General features: G+C 42.4%; 1 protein-coding gene across 1 annotated transcript in view; it reads right to left on the reverse strand.

Moving 5' to 3' along the window:
- The window catches only part of grid1a (glutamate receptor, ionotropic, delta 1a), a gene marked incomplete at both ends in the record, with an annotated part of 225,991 nt that overhangs the window by 33,346 nt on the left and 175,390 nt on the right, over positions 1-17,255 (reverse strand). The window contains 3 exons of the mRNA XM_079730268.1: positions 327-488; positions 9,879-10,052; positions 14,443-14,496. Of these exons, the coding sequence (XP_079586394.1) occupies positions 327-488; positions 9,879-10,052; positions 14,443-14,496 (390 nt within the window). The remainder of the gene's footprint in view (positions 1-326; positions 489-9,878; positions 10,053-14,442; positions 14,497-17,255) is intronic.

A 17,255-nucleotide genomic window follows, 5' to 3' on the forward strand; every position in this document is an offset into this window, starting at 1 on the left:
CATTCACCAAGCCAGCCATCAAGTCACCAAGCCAGCCTACCATTCACCAAGCCAGCCATCAAGTCACCAAGCTAGCCACTCAGTCACCAAGCCAGCCACCAGGTCATCAAGCCAGCCACCTAGTCACCAAGCCAGCCAGCCAGCCAGTCACCAAGCCAGTCAGCCAGTCACCAAGCCAGCCACCTGGTCACCAAGCCAGCCAGCCAGTCACCAAGCCAGCCCTCCAGTCACAAAGCCTGCCACCCAGTCACAATGTGTGCCACACAGTCATCAAAGCAAGCCATCCAGTCACCCAGCCAGCCATCCAGTTCCAGTAGCGTGCTCACCTTCTGTATGGTGTCGAGCATGGACCAGCCTCCGTTCCAGGGCTTGGTGGACTTCCTCATGCAGTTGAGGCTGGCCATGCTGTGCCACTTCCTGTCCTCTAGCTTGCGGTAGAAGGCGTTGGCCAGCATGAGCACGCTGTCGTACAGGTAGCGGTTGGACACCTGCACGGGGAGAACGACAAATGATGGAGCTGGAAGGACGGCTGGAGTTGTTAATATTTATCTATCTTTAGGTTTATCGTGTGAACTCTGCAAACACGGCCAACAGAACAGAAACACAAATAAACATACACACATACACTTCAGAATTTCAAAAGGCCTTTCTGGATACCATCCTGAATAAACACATGGAAGATAGAAACTTCAAACAATAGAGTTTGGCGGTTTTCCACAGTGAGGAAATAATCCATAACCAGCAGATGAAGCATGTTAAAAGAAGAACATGGACGCGTTGGTCGGAGCTGCACTGCTGTGGATTCTTATTTAAAAATATTTATCCCAGGGGGATTTCAGCGCTCCTGTCGGCCATCTTGCAGAAGGTGAGACGGTGGAGAGAAAGAGAGGTCGAGGTGCTGTCATTACGATACCATTTATTGTCGGGTTGGGGTGAAGTGTGAAAAAACGGCACATATTGAAGTCACAACCACGGTGTGTTATTGTGTGACATTGGACAGCCCCGTGACCCCTTTTCCACTGGTAATACGAGATGTTTTAACAACGTTGAGCACAGTTTGAGCAAAAGTCGCTTTTTTTTCACACAAAAGTTTGGCAGAAAGAGCTGGTCATTATTTTCTCATATCATGACATGTCCTCAGGTCAAGTGAAACTCACTCACTGGGAATCTTCAACAGGGTAAACATTGTTTATTGTAAAACCTAATTAAAACTTTTGTTGTTTGGAACTCAGCCACCGAAACAAAGGTCAATTGATTGTGATAACACATTAAATATTAGATTGCTGAAAGCACTTGAAAGTATGGCTCTCGTGTATCTTTTTCAGTGCAGGTCAATGTTCAACCCACAAACTTCAAACTGTATTCCATTTCCCTGGTGGTAGCTGTGTACAAAGCGAGCCTAGTTCTGTAGCGCTGGACAATTATTCTCTCAATAAAATAGGTACACAGCAGGTTAGCGGATAGTTATGTTGAATGCATGACAAGTTAAGCATTGACTCCTTCTGAAGAGGATATGAGCAATTATTTGCACATATTCTCTCCCTGTCCTTGATTTCACGTAGCCAGATGAGAGAAGCATCCATCCATTAAAGTTGCAATGCGTAACACTTCAACTAACTCTAGCTAGAAATAGCTTGGCTTAAAAAAAACCTGCACATATCCGTTGTCAATGCAGATCGATATCGATTTCAAAAATGTTATCAACCTATGACCGATATACTCTACAAAGAGAAAAAGCTGGTAAGATGTCCTGCATTGGGTACAAGTCTCATCTTACCATCGGTCCTCCCAAAACCCCTCCCCTCCTCCCCCTCCTGCCACCCAACCAGCCGGGCTCCACTGGGTCAGTCAGTCCGCGTCACACAGTTGCACAGCCAGAGCGGACAGAACACTGTTATTCAGTCCTTTGATTCTCAAAGACTCTCGCCTGCTAACTGGGAGGGGCTCCATCTAATCCATTGTGATTTTAATAGGCTTGAAGGAAACAAAGGCAAATGATAGAAAATACATGAGACAGCCATGGAGTTCATGGAACATAACTCCCTGACTTTGAATGAACCCTTTGATAACCCTTAATAACCTAATTAGAAGTCGAGTATGGACTTCGTTTGTCCATCACTTTGAGTTCAGGATCTGGGGAGCAGTTCTCCATCCCTGGGGCCTGGGTGAAATCCTATTCTACCACATTAGTAGAGTTCTGGGGCACAGGCACCATCTGGATGAACAGAATATGTGTGTGGATGTTTTGCAAGAGGGGCCAGGTTTTAATTTACCATGTGATGGGAGGGGGGCAGCGGAACCATAGTGAGCCAGGACGGACCGCAGTAAAGGAGACAGTGGTTGGGTAATACCAATGTGGTGCCCATGGTTGAAGGACATTTCCTTTACATAGACCTTCATTACCATTGCGACTTCACCTTGGTTTAGGATTATGGTTGAAAAAATCTCTACCCAGATCTCACAGTTGGGTAGAATCGCGAGAAGAAAGAGGATAAAGATCCCCATGATCATATATTGCACACCCGGAATATTAAACAACCTTTCAAAGAACCTTTTGAAAACTGGAAATGGACGCTCGACTGGGATAGGGTCAGAATCATGCACTTTGAACAACAAACCATGACCACTGACGACCACATGCACTCCGAGCTCAACGCAGTCCTGTTTTTCCCCATCTCTTTCTCCGTGTCGAGGTGGTGCAGGGTTGGTATGGATGGGTGTTTTTAATAACCTGTTAAAACTTGTTGAGATGGCATTCTTAAGACATTTACAAGTGTTCCTTGTTTGTCACCATGTACACGGTCACCAATTAATTAAGTTTGTGCACGCGCACTGAAACATTGCCATATCGTCATATCATATTCTCTCACTAACACTTCAACATTCTAAGGTTGGTGGGCTGAATGCCAAGATACACATCCCGCGAGGTCACCGCCCTATACATCCATGCGGTGGGTCGTTTGGCCTTGTAAAGGCATTTTTTGAAGAAAAAACAAATAAGAGAAATTTGTCAAACACATTTAAAAAACATATACATATATATATATATATACAGGGTGCGATTTGCCGGTGGGGATGGTGGGGATTATCCCCCCCTCTGGTTTACACGTCCTACCCTCTGCTGAATTATTTTTATCCTCGGTGGGGATAAAAATTATCCCCCCCACCCAAAGTATTTTCACCATTACATCGTAATAATTAACAACCAAAATACACAGGGTCCGTCTTCATTTTGAAACATTTTAAAATGTTTCTCAAAATTATCCCCCCCTCTGGTTTTTTCACAAATCGCACCCTGTATATATATATATATATATATATACACACACATACATATATATATACACATACATATATATACACACATACATATATACATACATATACATACATATACAGGGGGGCAAAAAAGTATTTAGTCAGCCACCAATTGTGCAAGTTCTCCCACTTAAAAAGATGAGAGAGGCCTGTAATTTTCATCATAGGTATACCTCAGCTATGAGAGACAAAATGAAAAAAATAAAATCTAGAAAATCACATTGTCTGATTTTTAAAGAATTTATTTGCAAATTATGGTGGAAAATAAGTATTTGGTTAATAACAAAAGGTCATCTCAATACTTTGTTACATGCCCTTTGTTGGCAATGACAGAGGTCAAACGTCTTTACAAGGTTTTCACACACTGCTGCTGGTATTTTGGCCCATTCCTCCATGCAGATCTCCTCTAGAGCAGTGATGTTTTTGGGCCTTCGCTGGGCAACACAGACTTTCAACTCCCTCCAAAGATTTTCTGTGGGGTTGAGATCTGGAGACTGGCTAGGCCACTCCAGGACCTTGAAATGCTTCTTACGAAGCCACTCCTTCGTTGCCCGGGCGGTGTGTTTGGGGTCATTGTCATGCTGAAAGACCCAGCCACGTTTCATCTTCAGTGCCCTTGCTGATGGAAGGAGGTTTTCACTCAAAATCTCACGATACATGGCCCCATTCATTCTTTCCGTCACACGGATCAGACGTCCTGGTCCCTTGGCAGAAAAACAGCCCCAAAGCATGATGTTTCCACCCCCATGCTTCACTGTAGGTATGGTGTTCTTTGGATGCAACTCAGCATTCTTTCTCCTCCAAACACGACGAGTTGAGTTTTTACCAAAAGGTTCTATTTTGCTTTCATCTGACATTCTCCCAATCCTGTTCTGGATCATCCAAATGCTCTCTAGCAAACTTCGAACGGGCCCGGACATGCACTTGCTTTAGCAGGGGGACACGTCTGGCACTGCAGGATTTGAGTCCCTGGCGGCGTAGTGTGTTAGTGATGGTAGCCTTTGTTACTTTGGTCCCAGCTCTCTGGAGGTCATTCACTAGGTCCCCCCGTGTGGTTCTGGGATTTTTGTTCACCGTTCTTGTGATCATTTTGACCCCACAGGGTGAGATCTTGCATGGAGCCCCAGATCGAGGGAGATTATCAGTGGTCTTGTATGTATTCCATTTCCTAATTATTGCTCCCACAGTTGATTTCTTCACACCAAGCTGCTTACCTATTGCAGATTCAGACTTCCCAGCCTGGTGCAGGTCTACAATTTTGTTTCTGGTGTCCTTTGACAGCTCTTTGGTCTTGGCCATAGTGGAGTTTGGAGTGTGACTGTTTGAGGTTGTGGACAGGTGTCTTTTATACTGATAAGGAGTTCAAACAGGTGCCATTAATACAGGTAACGAGTGGAGGACAGAGGAGCCTCTTAAAGAAGAAGTTACAGGTCTGTGACAGCCAGAAATCTTGCTGGTTTGTAGGTGACCAAATACTTATTTTCCACCATAATTTGCAAATAAATTCTTAAAAATTCAGACAATGTGATTTTCTGGATTTTCTTTTTTCATTTTGTCTCTCATAGCTGAGGTTTACCTATGATGAAAATTACAGGCCTCTCTCGTCTTTTTAAGTGGGAGAACTTGCACAATTGGTGGCTGACTAAATACTTTTTTGCCCCACTGTATATAAACCATAATGGATTGATCTGATCTTATACTAGGGTATATATATTTATCTTGCAAATAAGTTACACATTTCACAGACGTCTTTGTGGGTTCAACTTTTTATTGTGTGTACCCAGTTAAAAAAACACCACAGATTCTGCCTTCCAATGTCACCACAATGACGAGTTGAGATTGGCAAAAGAGAATATTCTTATTCAGCTTTCATAAACCTGCCCCTTTCAAGAATTTTAAAGCAAGCAAGCAGGCCTTCAATTTGAAAATGTATGCATCAGAAAAGACCCATCATTTATTCATGATGCTCATTGAGCAGCATGAATAAATATGTTGAAGTGACACACGTCATCAGGCTTATTCACACATAATGTACCATATTGTTGGTACAAGTTCATGTTGATGTTGTACATTACACTTTAAAATGATAATAAATAGGGTCATGTTCTTGCATACGAATATGCTGAACACGCAAAACTAATGTAAAAAATAATGGTAAATCAGGTATTTATAAAATGTATAAAATTACGAGAAATAAGTGACAAGATACAGTATTACAGTTACTGTTTTTCACTGAGTTACATCGCAACCCATAAGTAGGTCACAGCAGGAAACTGGATTTTGTGTGACGGCCACAATTACAATTTTTGCTGGGCCTTGCAAATTGTTCTTTTGTGGCCTGTTTCATTTAATCATTGGAACACTGAAGGACAATACAGCTTACCCACACGTAGATAAATGCTATTTGTAATTATAAATATTCACTGAGATACAGTGTTTGGAGTAACGCATTACAAAAGTAATGCATTACTGTAATGCATTACTTTTTGCTGTAACGCGGTAATGCAAGGCATTACAAAAAAATAAGATAATATTTTACTCAACAAATCTGGTACAAATCTGAGTAATGCGTGTTACAATGTATTTTAAACCCGAAATTTACTTGTGTGCTGTTTTTATACCAACTAGAGATTATGTGCGTACGTTGCGCGCGCTCAACCTCTAGTTGTAATTAAACCCATAGCAATAATGTGGAAACCCCAGTTGATAATGTCATAAATTTCTGAGCGCATAATATAATAACATTTTGCCTATAATTTTACAACGTAAAACGTAAAAGGCAACAGGCTGATTATCATTTAGGGGGCCACTCAATGACATGCAGAAGGGTCATCAACACGCCCACTGCTAAGTGGTGTGAGAAATACTGACTTTCTACTCCTCATTCACATATAAGGTAATTTACATTTCCTATGGAGAAAATACTACATTAGGGGTAGTATTATTCAGAAAGTTTTCAGGGTACAAATGTCAGGATATGCTGTTCACAGATCAGGCCCATCAGGAGAATATCAGGACTTACACGTGTGTCTGAAAGCAGCTAGTGTGTGAGCATTTGATTACATTATAAAATAAGTCAATTTATCGTAACAGGGCTAATTGTTCAATGAAAACTGTAGTTTACTATGCATGCAAATCAATTATTAAATAGCTTTTACTGTTATTCAGGGCTGAAAAGTGCATTGTCATTTTAAAATGCAAGGCAACTACTATTGGTTAGTTGAAAATAATAATCATCATTGAGATTAAACACTTCTTCCAGTGTCCTGGCCAAGACAGGCAGCCGTAACCTACAGTTACACATAGCATACACACAAAACATAAGAAAAAATATTACCGCAAGCGGTGATTAACGGGGTCCGAGCAAAATGAAAAGTCAAGAACACAGTAATGGAAGATATATAAATATGACATATAATTATGAAGGAAAGATGTTGATATTCCCCTTAATGCCATACTGTGCCTCGGCTTTCAGGTGACTGGGCAGAGCAATAGCCCAATATCATGTTCAGCTTGTTCTTAATTGTCTAATCAGGATTCAAACTCTCAAACTAAGGACCACCAGTACAAGGCATTATCCCATTGGGCCACTAACAAACCTGAAATGTAGCCTCATTCACATGGTGAAAATGTCTATTGATAAGCACACAACATCCAGAAAACCCCAAGCAAACATTTCTCAAATGAATTAAGGGCTTTCGTAAAAGCAAATACCTGAAAAATCTTTGAGATTCTAGGGAAATAAAATGTGTTGTCAAGAACACTAACGGAAGAAATATAAATATGACAGAGTTCATTATGAAGGAAAAATGGTTAACAAAGAAGTTGTCCTTAATGCCATACTGTGTCTTGGCAGTCAGATTCTTTGAAACTAATGAGCCGGAATGTTGACATTGCTGTTCAATGTTGTGTTTCTTAAATGAGTGGCATGACAGAATGTTATGTTAAGCTTGTTCATAATGCTCTATACAGGATTCAAACTCTCAACCTAAGGACCACCAGTACACAGCATTATCCCGTTGAGCCACTGACATTCCTGTACCACATATCGCCTCATTCACATGGTGAAAATGTCGATTCATAAGCACACAACATCACGAAAACTCCAAGCACACATTTCACAAGAGAATTAAGGGCTTTCTTAAAAGAGTACAGATCTGAAAATTTGCACTGTTAATAGTATCCACTTAATGATAGCCATATGGTAGTTATACAATAACAAAATGGTCATAAAGGCAAAATGGGTTGAGACTGTGGATGTTTGGCTTTTCTATGAAATTGTGGGAAAAGTAAACATTTTTAGACTAGGGTGAAAAAGATGCATCTGATTTTAGATATTATTATGATGAAATAATTGAGTCCAGGTCAACCTCGTACGGAGAAATAAGGCCAGTTCATATTTTTTTTTAAATAGCGCCACCTTTGGGTGCAGTACCACAATTTGGGTTTATGGGTAGTGGGGGGTATTGGTATCCACCTAATAATAGTCCTATGTCTTTATTATACAATAACAAAATGGTCATATAAGAAAAATGGGCTAACTGCTCCAACTTTATTGGCCAATATTTCTCAAATGGAACAAAGTAAAACTCTGTTCAATGATTTTTGTGAGGCTTGATCTAAAGATTTTATGTGGCGATTTTGGTGAATTTTTGATTATTTATGTGGCCTGTGAATCTTTTTATCATGTTTAGCTTTAATATGTAATTTAAAAGGATTTTATAAATGCGTCTGATTTTAGAGATTAATATTCTGAAAGAATTTTGAGTCCAGGTCAATCTGGTGAGGAGAAATAAGCCTAATTCATGATTTTTTACAATAGCGCCACATTTGAGTGCAGTACCACAAATTTGGGTTTATGGGTAGAGGGGGTTATTGTTAACCATACCTGAAAATTTCAAGAGTTTTTTCGACTTATGGTATAGGCTGCAGTATGACTTTACAGAATTTGAGGGAAAAAAAAAACGTTACAGAAACAATAGGGGCCAAGCAGCTTTGCTGCTCAGACTCCTAATAAAACAACTAAAACATTCCGCAGGGGGGAGGGGGGGATATCAATATTGCATGACATTTTGGAAGGCTCAAGGAGGTGGGTAATATTTCATTTGAGCAACAAAGTGTAGTCTTGTGGTGGACTCTATAGACATAATTCACCGTACTGTGTTATTGACATGTTTTCGTTCTGCGCTATAGGGACACTGTCTCTTTAAGATCACGTGACATATGTGCTGAGATGCCGGTCGGTGCGATGTTTGAATTTAACGTTTTTTATATGACAAAATGACCGACACGCCGTTGCTTGTCGAGGTGAGAAATTGTTTCTACAGTCTATAGACAGAACGTGTTACCTGGGAGAGTTTGTCGACGGCGGAGCCGTTATGTTTAAAAACATAACGTCTTACCTGGGTGAGTGTCGCTACGGTGTGTGCACGTGCGTGTGTGTTCTTACCTGCGTGTGTGTTGATGGCGGAGCCGTTATGTTTAAAAACATAATGTCTAAGCTCGGCGAGTGTGTCGCTGCCTTTGTCTTGACGTACGGTGTGTGCGCGTGCGTGTGTGTGTGCATGCGTGTATGTGCGCTACCGTGAATGTGCCGCTTCCATTGTCTTGATGTGCGGTGTGTGCGCGTGCGTGTGTGTGTTTGTGTGTGTGTGTGTGTGTGTTTGTGTGTGCGTTTCCATGTATGTTTGTGCGCATGTGCGTGTGTGTGCGGTGTGTATGCGGTGTGTATGTGCGTGCTTGCGGTGTATGTATGCGTTTGCGCGTGCTGTGTGTGTGTGTGAACTGCAGGCTGCTTGGCACAAGCACACATGAGTAACTTGAGTAACTGGTGCTACAGGCCTGCTATTATAGTAGTAGATTTCTGCAGGATTCACAGAGGAGAAAAAAATCTGCGCAAATGTTTACTTCCTCATACTACTACAGGAGAAGATCACGGCCGCAGCAGAGTCCAGTGGGGCTGGTTGTAGTCTTTTTGCTCGGTTCTCCGTCTCAACAGTAGGGCTAGAACAGAGCAAAAATACTACAGCCTTTCCGTTTCCAGTAAACGAGCAATGAGACATCCAACCGATATCAATGGATTTACAAATTACAACAGAAACTGTATTTTGATAAGGTACGTGATTTGGAACATCCACGAACACCACTAACCACTCGGTGAGTTGCACATTTCTGAAAACTAACGTTTAGGGTTGTTTTAAGGACAGTTTTGTGAATGCCCATTGCCAGCCATTGTGAAGCAGGCAGGGGCGAAATGAGCCAAATAACCTAGACAGGATCAATCGTCAAGATTTCGGTGTCAATCACTCTATTTCATTCTAGACAAACCAGAAAGGGGGCTCAATGTTTTTTTTTTACAAACTACCATGAGCTTTCATGTCCAAAGATAGTAGCAATCTTCAATGGGAGAATCGCTAGCAAGGTGTACATTCTGTGCATTCTGTTGCAATGGGAAAATGCCTCCGACATCAAACAAAAGGTTGTGTTACGTGTGGTAACTTCCCCCTTCGGCTGCCGCCACCCGGCACTAACCACCCAGCACTAATCACCTCCCCCCTTACCTCCAAAGACTGCAGGTATCCGTCCTGCGGGTCGCACAGCAGGGAGGAGATGCGGTGGTTGTTCCTCATGCAGCGGACGTTGGTGTCGCGCCACATGGGAAAGATCTGTCGGATGACGGTCATGCGACCTAGGGCGCTGTGCACCAGCTCCATTATCTCCGCATCGCTCACCTCCTGAGGAAACAGCGCGACAGGGGAAGAAGAGCACATTAATCCAAGTCGAGACTCATCAGCACATGTGTCAATCGGGACAAGTCCCTCGCTTTGTACACAGCTCCTGCCATCGTTTATTTCACGGTGGCTTTTTAGCATGGATCACAGGCGTTGACAACGCTCTTTCTTTCATCTCTTACAAGAAACACGTCCTCTGCCTGTCAATCCATCAACATGAATTATGAATGGAAAGCGTCTTTCTTTGAGAGTTGTGATTTTTGAAACCGTTATGCAACAGGACATACGTTGAGGAGGTCATGGGTGAAGGCCGGATGGAAGTTGTTAGCGTTTACAGTCAATCGTCATGAGATGAGGACATGGAGGTCATGCCCCCAAGGTTGGACGGTGCTCAGTGTTACTGAAGGTAATTGAGACGAGAGGCTCTCAGAAAGAAACAAGGGTCATGTACAGTCACACAATGACGTCATGTTGCCAGAAGGTCTTCCTATTTCATATCCTTCTGCACAACTCCAACCTGAATCTGAACAAGATACAGCAGCGAGTGAGCTAATAGGAAAATGCGGAACACAAGAAGAAACATTCACAACTTTCCGAATATAAGCCCAATATATTTATGCAGTGCAACATTTATTGCACACATAGTGATCAGTGAAATGGTTGGGCTTCAGATATTTAAGAAGATAAGTCAGGCCAGGTCAAGTTTATTCATAACAGCTTGATTGCAGGATGTTTGGAGGCTTGACAACAACCACTACTAGGTTAATTTGCTAAGAACCTGTAGCTCTTAAAGCTCATCTTGCCTTGCAGCTCCTAGTTATTTCTTCTTTGCCAGTTTGCTTGAGCTTGTTTAGAGTGCTCAAACTGGATGATTAGGAGCCCAAAAACCTGAGGACGTATGAGGTTGCAACTCTAAAATATGCCAGGGCATTCATTAGGCATGAAGTTCCTTGTATCCTTTGGATATCCACCCACAATCCCACCATCCTACTATCCTAGGAGATCCAAAAACATCAAAGCTGCCTTTTAATGACAGAGAAGCACAGCATAATACATTGATCAAATCAAGCCCTACTGACAGACAGGCCAAATTATCCCCTTTGAGTCGCTAAGTCAATATTACTAATCACTCCCGAGAAATAAATGAAAAGCTGATAATCACTAACAGAAGTTTAGGTTGCATTGAAGGTGTGTTTTGAAGCTGCAGGATTATGCACAAAAGCTATGGGAGTTTGGGAGGAAGAACAAACACAGGATAAGCAGGATAATGGTTGTGTTTGCCTCAACAACCGACATGCTAGCACACATACACATGAACACACACACGCACGCACGCACGCACGCAGGCACGCACACAAACACACACACACACACACACACACACACACACACACACACACACACACACGCACACATGCACACGCAAAGCCTTTGCAGAAAAACAAAACAAGAAAGTTTTAAACTTTGTTGAAAAGCAACCCATCTACACGCATACACACACACACCATACACAAATGATACACACACATACACACCCACACACACTGTTGAAAGTTAAAACAGGTAATATCTGGTCAGATTTCTTTGCTCCGTATCAAAATGCATGTATTTGTAGTCACACATTTCTGGAAGGTAATATCTGAATTAATTTTGTTTCCCAGTATGAATACAAATGGTAGGATCTGCTGAGATGCTCATGGCAAATTACAGGAAGAAAATCGACAATCTTGATATGAAATGCCTAATTGGCTTCGAGGCACAGATGCCAAAAAGTTTAACCGAAAGCATCCAAGCCAAAGACAAAGTCTTCCCAACTTTCTGGATTTTATAGGGATCGGAAACAAATAATTCTCATGATTGTTACAGATAAAAGTGTACTTTTATCTGATGTACTCCTGCACCACCTGGAGTGCTATGAATAGAGAACTATACGCTATGACGACGTGACCTAATTCCTTAATGAAATGCAAACTCTAAAAAAAGTGTTGAGGGGCGTGTCAGGGCGGGGCCCGGCGGTTGATGGCTGGTTACCACGGACATCAATCAGTCATACTCCCCTCCCCCCCCCCCCCACACCCTCTGAAAGCTTCGCAGCATCAACTAATCCATCAAACATTTCCCTGTGTCACACACATCTCCCACCATCACCACCATCACCCAACCCCGCCCCCCACTCGTTTCAAAATGGGAGAAAAAACAAACAACAAATCCTCCAAGGATGGCCCATCCATCTAGATTCAGTGTGACAGTGTCAGTGGCAGACACTGGTTGGTGAGCTGGCAGCTATCGCGGCGCCCTGGTTTGCGGGGTGATTTAGAGCGAAGGGACACGGGGCTGTCAAGAAGCTGTCCTTCACAATGTTAAACTCTAGACAAACTCCTGTTCTTTTCCACGATGAAGTAAAGTCCAGCACTGAATCATCATAGTCCAGTTGCAATCATTTGACCATAGAGCGTCTCTTGATCTAGATGCACTGAGATAGAGAGGAGCGTAGGAAACTTCCAGGCAGGCGGCAAAAAAAATAGTTGTTTTGCGAGCTTCCTGTAATACAGTCACGGAAGGTCATGGATGTGTGGGCCGTGATGGCAGGAGCTGTAAAACAAAAACCTGCAATTGGTAGCGTTCACACCTTCACTTGAGTACAGCTGATTACGGCAAGAGAAAAACACAGGTAACCCATGAGATGACCCTAAAGTGCTGCTTCAGCCTGGTTATTATTTGACCTTGCCTGCATATGCGTTATGAAAACATCCCCGTTTGTGTAGTTGGCATTCGGAGTGAGAAGTGAGAAGAGAGCTAAATTCGGATAAGTGAGACGAAAATTCCATAACAAGGTTTACAGCTATGAAAGTTCTGGTTCACATGAGGAGAAAACTAATTAGTTATATATGGTGGTATATTTGGGAGGGTGACAAAAGTATTATTTCACCTGCAAGTTGTCTTTAACATTTAGCAAAGAGACAAATCCACCAGTCACTCCTCTGCTCGATTGAAATTGCCAATTAGAACTTTGAAGTGTGCTCTCTAAAGATATTGAGGGCAAGAATAATGAATTATACCGTGTCTCTCTCCAACACCATATATTGCTGTAAAGAACATGTGTTTTCCAACATGTTCCTCATTTTGAGAACACAATTTTTAGTAACTATTGCGTAAAATGTGTCAAAACATGATTCCCATGAACCGAGTTCATTGCATAACATCGTTGCAATGGTACATCTCTGTACTATCCAGGATGCTGGGGTAATCCTAATGAAAACAAATTGGTTTTACACGTCAGCTTCCATGACAACCACGATAACCAGGAATTTTTTAATTGTCCATGTTCGGCCTATGCAGGAACACAATCCAATTAATTTCCTTGTATAGAAAAAAAAAAGAGAGAAGAAAGAGATGCATTTAAATGCAAACAAACTAAGTGAATTATTCCAATTAACAGGGCATTGTAGATAACAAGAACTGTATAATACAATCACTAAGAGGCCCACATAGATTTACATTTCATTGACATGGAGTTGTTCCATGTTCTTTGATGATTTAGACATCAACTTTTCCCTGTTAACAATAACTATTCCTATTGTACAATTATACATATATACATTCACCATGATACATACCGTATATTTATTGCTTTAGAAATAAACGTAACGATATTGGTAAATGGTGTTGACAGAGCGACAGACAGAAAGGCAGATAGAAAGATCAATAGCTAGGTCTGGTAGGTGTGATTCACACAGACCTGTCACGTTTTTACACTAATTGACGCTGTCAAATACCGGTGTCAGTTGGGCATGCAGGAAGAGCCACACTGGATGCATACTACACACATAATGAAGCTGGGATAGCAAACATAGGTGAGACCAGCTGTGTTGTTATTTAATCCTCCTTGAAAACTGAGCTGCTATATAGTCATAGCGCTTATGTTCATTTCTCAAGAAGACCTACAGATACAGACTAATTCAAGTGTGTTTGTGTGTGACCAAGCATTTTTTATCCGGTTAATTTTAAGTGTAGGCCAATCATAATGACCTCTCCTCTTTAGTCCTATCAGCAGAAATGAGTGCCTTTGACTGAGGAAAAAAGATTAAAAAAAAAATAATAATAATTACGAATGTCTGTGTGAGAGAAAAATAATACGAAATAACTCTGAAACTGAATGACATACGGTTTTAGAATCCAGTGACAATGCCCAGTCTCATCAAGATAAAATAACAAGATGAGCCATTAATGTGAGCAGATCAAAAAGCAACAAAGCCACAAAATGGCTGCTCTTCTTCAGGCTACAGGAGTCAGGAGTGTGTGTTTGCCATCTGAACAACGAGCCAATCCTGGCCCTTCACTGCAGAGCCCCCCCCATGCTGCACGCAGTGTAGTAAAACCCTGATGACCTCACCTCATTAGCATACACCCAGTGACTGTCCTTTGATGCCAGGTTGGTCTCCACCGCCTGCAGAGAAGGAGACAAGACCACATCGGATAAATAGAGGGAACCCAAAAGAACAAACAAGCACCAATTAAAAAACACTCAGCCGTGGAAAGGCTCCAGTGGTCGTTGCCACCGCCGCTGGAAACCGCCTCGGGCTCCCATTCTCGTCGTGACCTGATCGCATCCGCCGCAGCCAACCTTGGTAGCAAATGGGCTGTTTTAAATGACTCCGCTGCCGCACTGCCTCGGATGACATCTGCCATGCTCACCGCGCCTGAGGGACAAAATCCTCACCTTCCCTCCGGAAATTGCATTGCGGTGTGTCTTAATGATTTTATAACGCAAAGAAGTGGAGACCGCCAAACAGCGATCCAAGGCCGGCCTATTACATTGAAGCCCTGCTTTGTGTTTTCCGTTTTTAAAGTGAATTTTCTGAACAACCCCATGGCTCATCAATACGTGCCGGTGTGTAGAACAACCCCAAAAAGCTTCCAATCGATCCCCTAACCTTGGAAGACTCAAGATTAGGTTTAATGCATCCCTCGTTTGAGATTGATTTCATTAAATTGCGAGGGGGAAGGGAGGAGGGGGCGGGCTGTGGGAGAAATGCTTATCTTCACCCTCCTAAATTAAGGCGGAAGTTGACACGCATGGTCGGTTGCACTCACCCAAATCTGTCGGTCTGATTGTGTGTGTGTGTGTGTGTGTGTGTGTGTGTGTGTGTGTGTGTGTGTGTGTGTGTGTGTGTGTGTGTGTGTGTGTTATCGTGTGTGAAAGGGAGCGGGTGTGGGGGTGTTTAAATGACAACACAATAAATGCCAAAATAGACGCCACATTTACCAGCTCCCGTTCTGAGTGTTGTACCTCAGATGGACTGAGCGGTAAAAACAATTCTGTCAACAGGCTCTGCTCCTAATGCAGATGAATAATAAAGTTTTGTGCACCCATTTTTGGCAATTGAAAAGCTCTACTCAATCAACTAATAACAACAATTTGTCATGGAAAAACTAAAATAAGTGTTTCAGGAATTCATTAATTTCATGTCTGCTATCACTCGACCATCTCCAACTGTTCAACAAGATCTGGTATGAGAATAAGGTGTGAGTGTGAATGTGTGTATGTGTGTGTGTGTGTGCGTGTGTGTGTGTGTGTGTGTGTGTGTGTGTGTGTGTGTGTGTGCGTGTGTGTGTGTGTGTGTGTGTGTGTGTATTAGAAGAAGTGCAGGTGCTAATGCTGCTTTCTGCCTTGAACCAAGTTAAGCAGAAGCATGGACCATTACCTGAACTGCAAAAAAATAATAATGGATACCGCAGTCAGCTAGCGCAGGTTGCTAAATGGCTAAGAGCTGGGCCATTTGGTTTTGTTGAAAGTCAAAACCGAATGGCTAAAAGGAACACGCTGATTTACAGGTGAAGACTGCCTAACCGCAGGAAGTCACCTCAAGGGAACCTCAGACAGTGTTTAATTTTTATTTGCATAAGGACTCGATAAAGTTAAATAGCAGGTGAGGTTATCTTTAGCCTTCAGAAAGAATTAACCAACGGTTTGCCTTGGAAGTAGCAAGATTAGACTTTCATTGAGAATACAACACTGTACAATCAGACGCCCACGGTTCCCAACTCAGACCTGTGCCACAAATCCATTCAAACACATATCCGTGCAATGTGCTGTGGGCGAATCAATTACGTATGGACAAGGAATGAACAAATAAATCCCTCCAAGCTCCTCTTACAGAAGGCCCAACGTGTTGGTATTTAATGGGCGCCAGGCGTCCCGACCCGACGTGACTATGTTTGCGTGTTGCATCAGGTATAATGAGGACAGGTGCTTTTATTCTCTTCCTTCAGTACTTATTCCTCTTAGTACTGAGGGAGGGATCGATTGTTGGCACGGTGATTAGAGTTAATAAAAAGAAAAAAGGACAGTCAGTATTTTTGACTAACAGTGTGAAGTAGCTGTCTTGACTTTAAAAAGCCCTATAGGCCTATAAAAATGAGGAGTCTCTGGTTAAATAAGATTGGACATAAGACGTCACCGGCGAAAAGATCCCTTCTAAACTAAGACGAGGGAGATCCAACCTACATTATTTATTTGTCCATTAGGATTCAAAACCAACACCCTTAAACACAAAAGCCCCCATGTGTGGCCAGCTATTCTTACATTAATTTTCATGATCAAACCTTTTCTAATCACACCTAAGCTGATTTAGCATAAATTGATGTGTAATCTCACCAATGCCTCCGAATCCATCGAAGACCATAAATTACATCAATAGTCTTGCAGAGGAATATTCTTGCAATACATTTCCATTTTTTCATTTACCTCAGTGAAGGACGTCACCACAGAGATGTGTGAGTCTATCTTGAGGGCCGTATTAGTTGTTTTCAAAGAAACAGAGCGGATGCATGATATCGCACCCTATCGGTATCCTGTACACTTGGCTAGGGTTAATATTAGTAATCATAGAGCAGCCCAAGGCATCCCTACTGCAGCTGGATGCTAGCCGACCGCCACCCAGACAAACCAACACACTTTAATCGTACGCCTTGGCGACGGACAGGGGACGAAGGACTTCTGTCAGAAGAATTTACTGCAAATGTCAAATGTGTGGAGAGTGCTATCCATCCCTCCTTTCGTCTGTGGACCCACCCACCCACCTATCTGTCTATCCACCCCACTGTCCATCGCTCCACCCTTCTATGGACCCACCCATCCATCTATCGGTCCTGTCATCTATCTGTTCATCCATCTATTTGTCCATCCATCCATCTTTTCCATCC

Source organism: Pollachius pollachius, assembly GCF_949987615.1.
Source record: "Pollachius pollachius genome assembly, chromosome: 2".
NCBI classification, from domain to species: domain Eukaryota; kingdom Metazoa; phylum Chordata; class Actinopteri; order Gadiformes; family Gadidae; genus Pollachius; species Pollachius pollachius.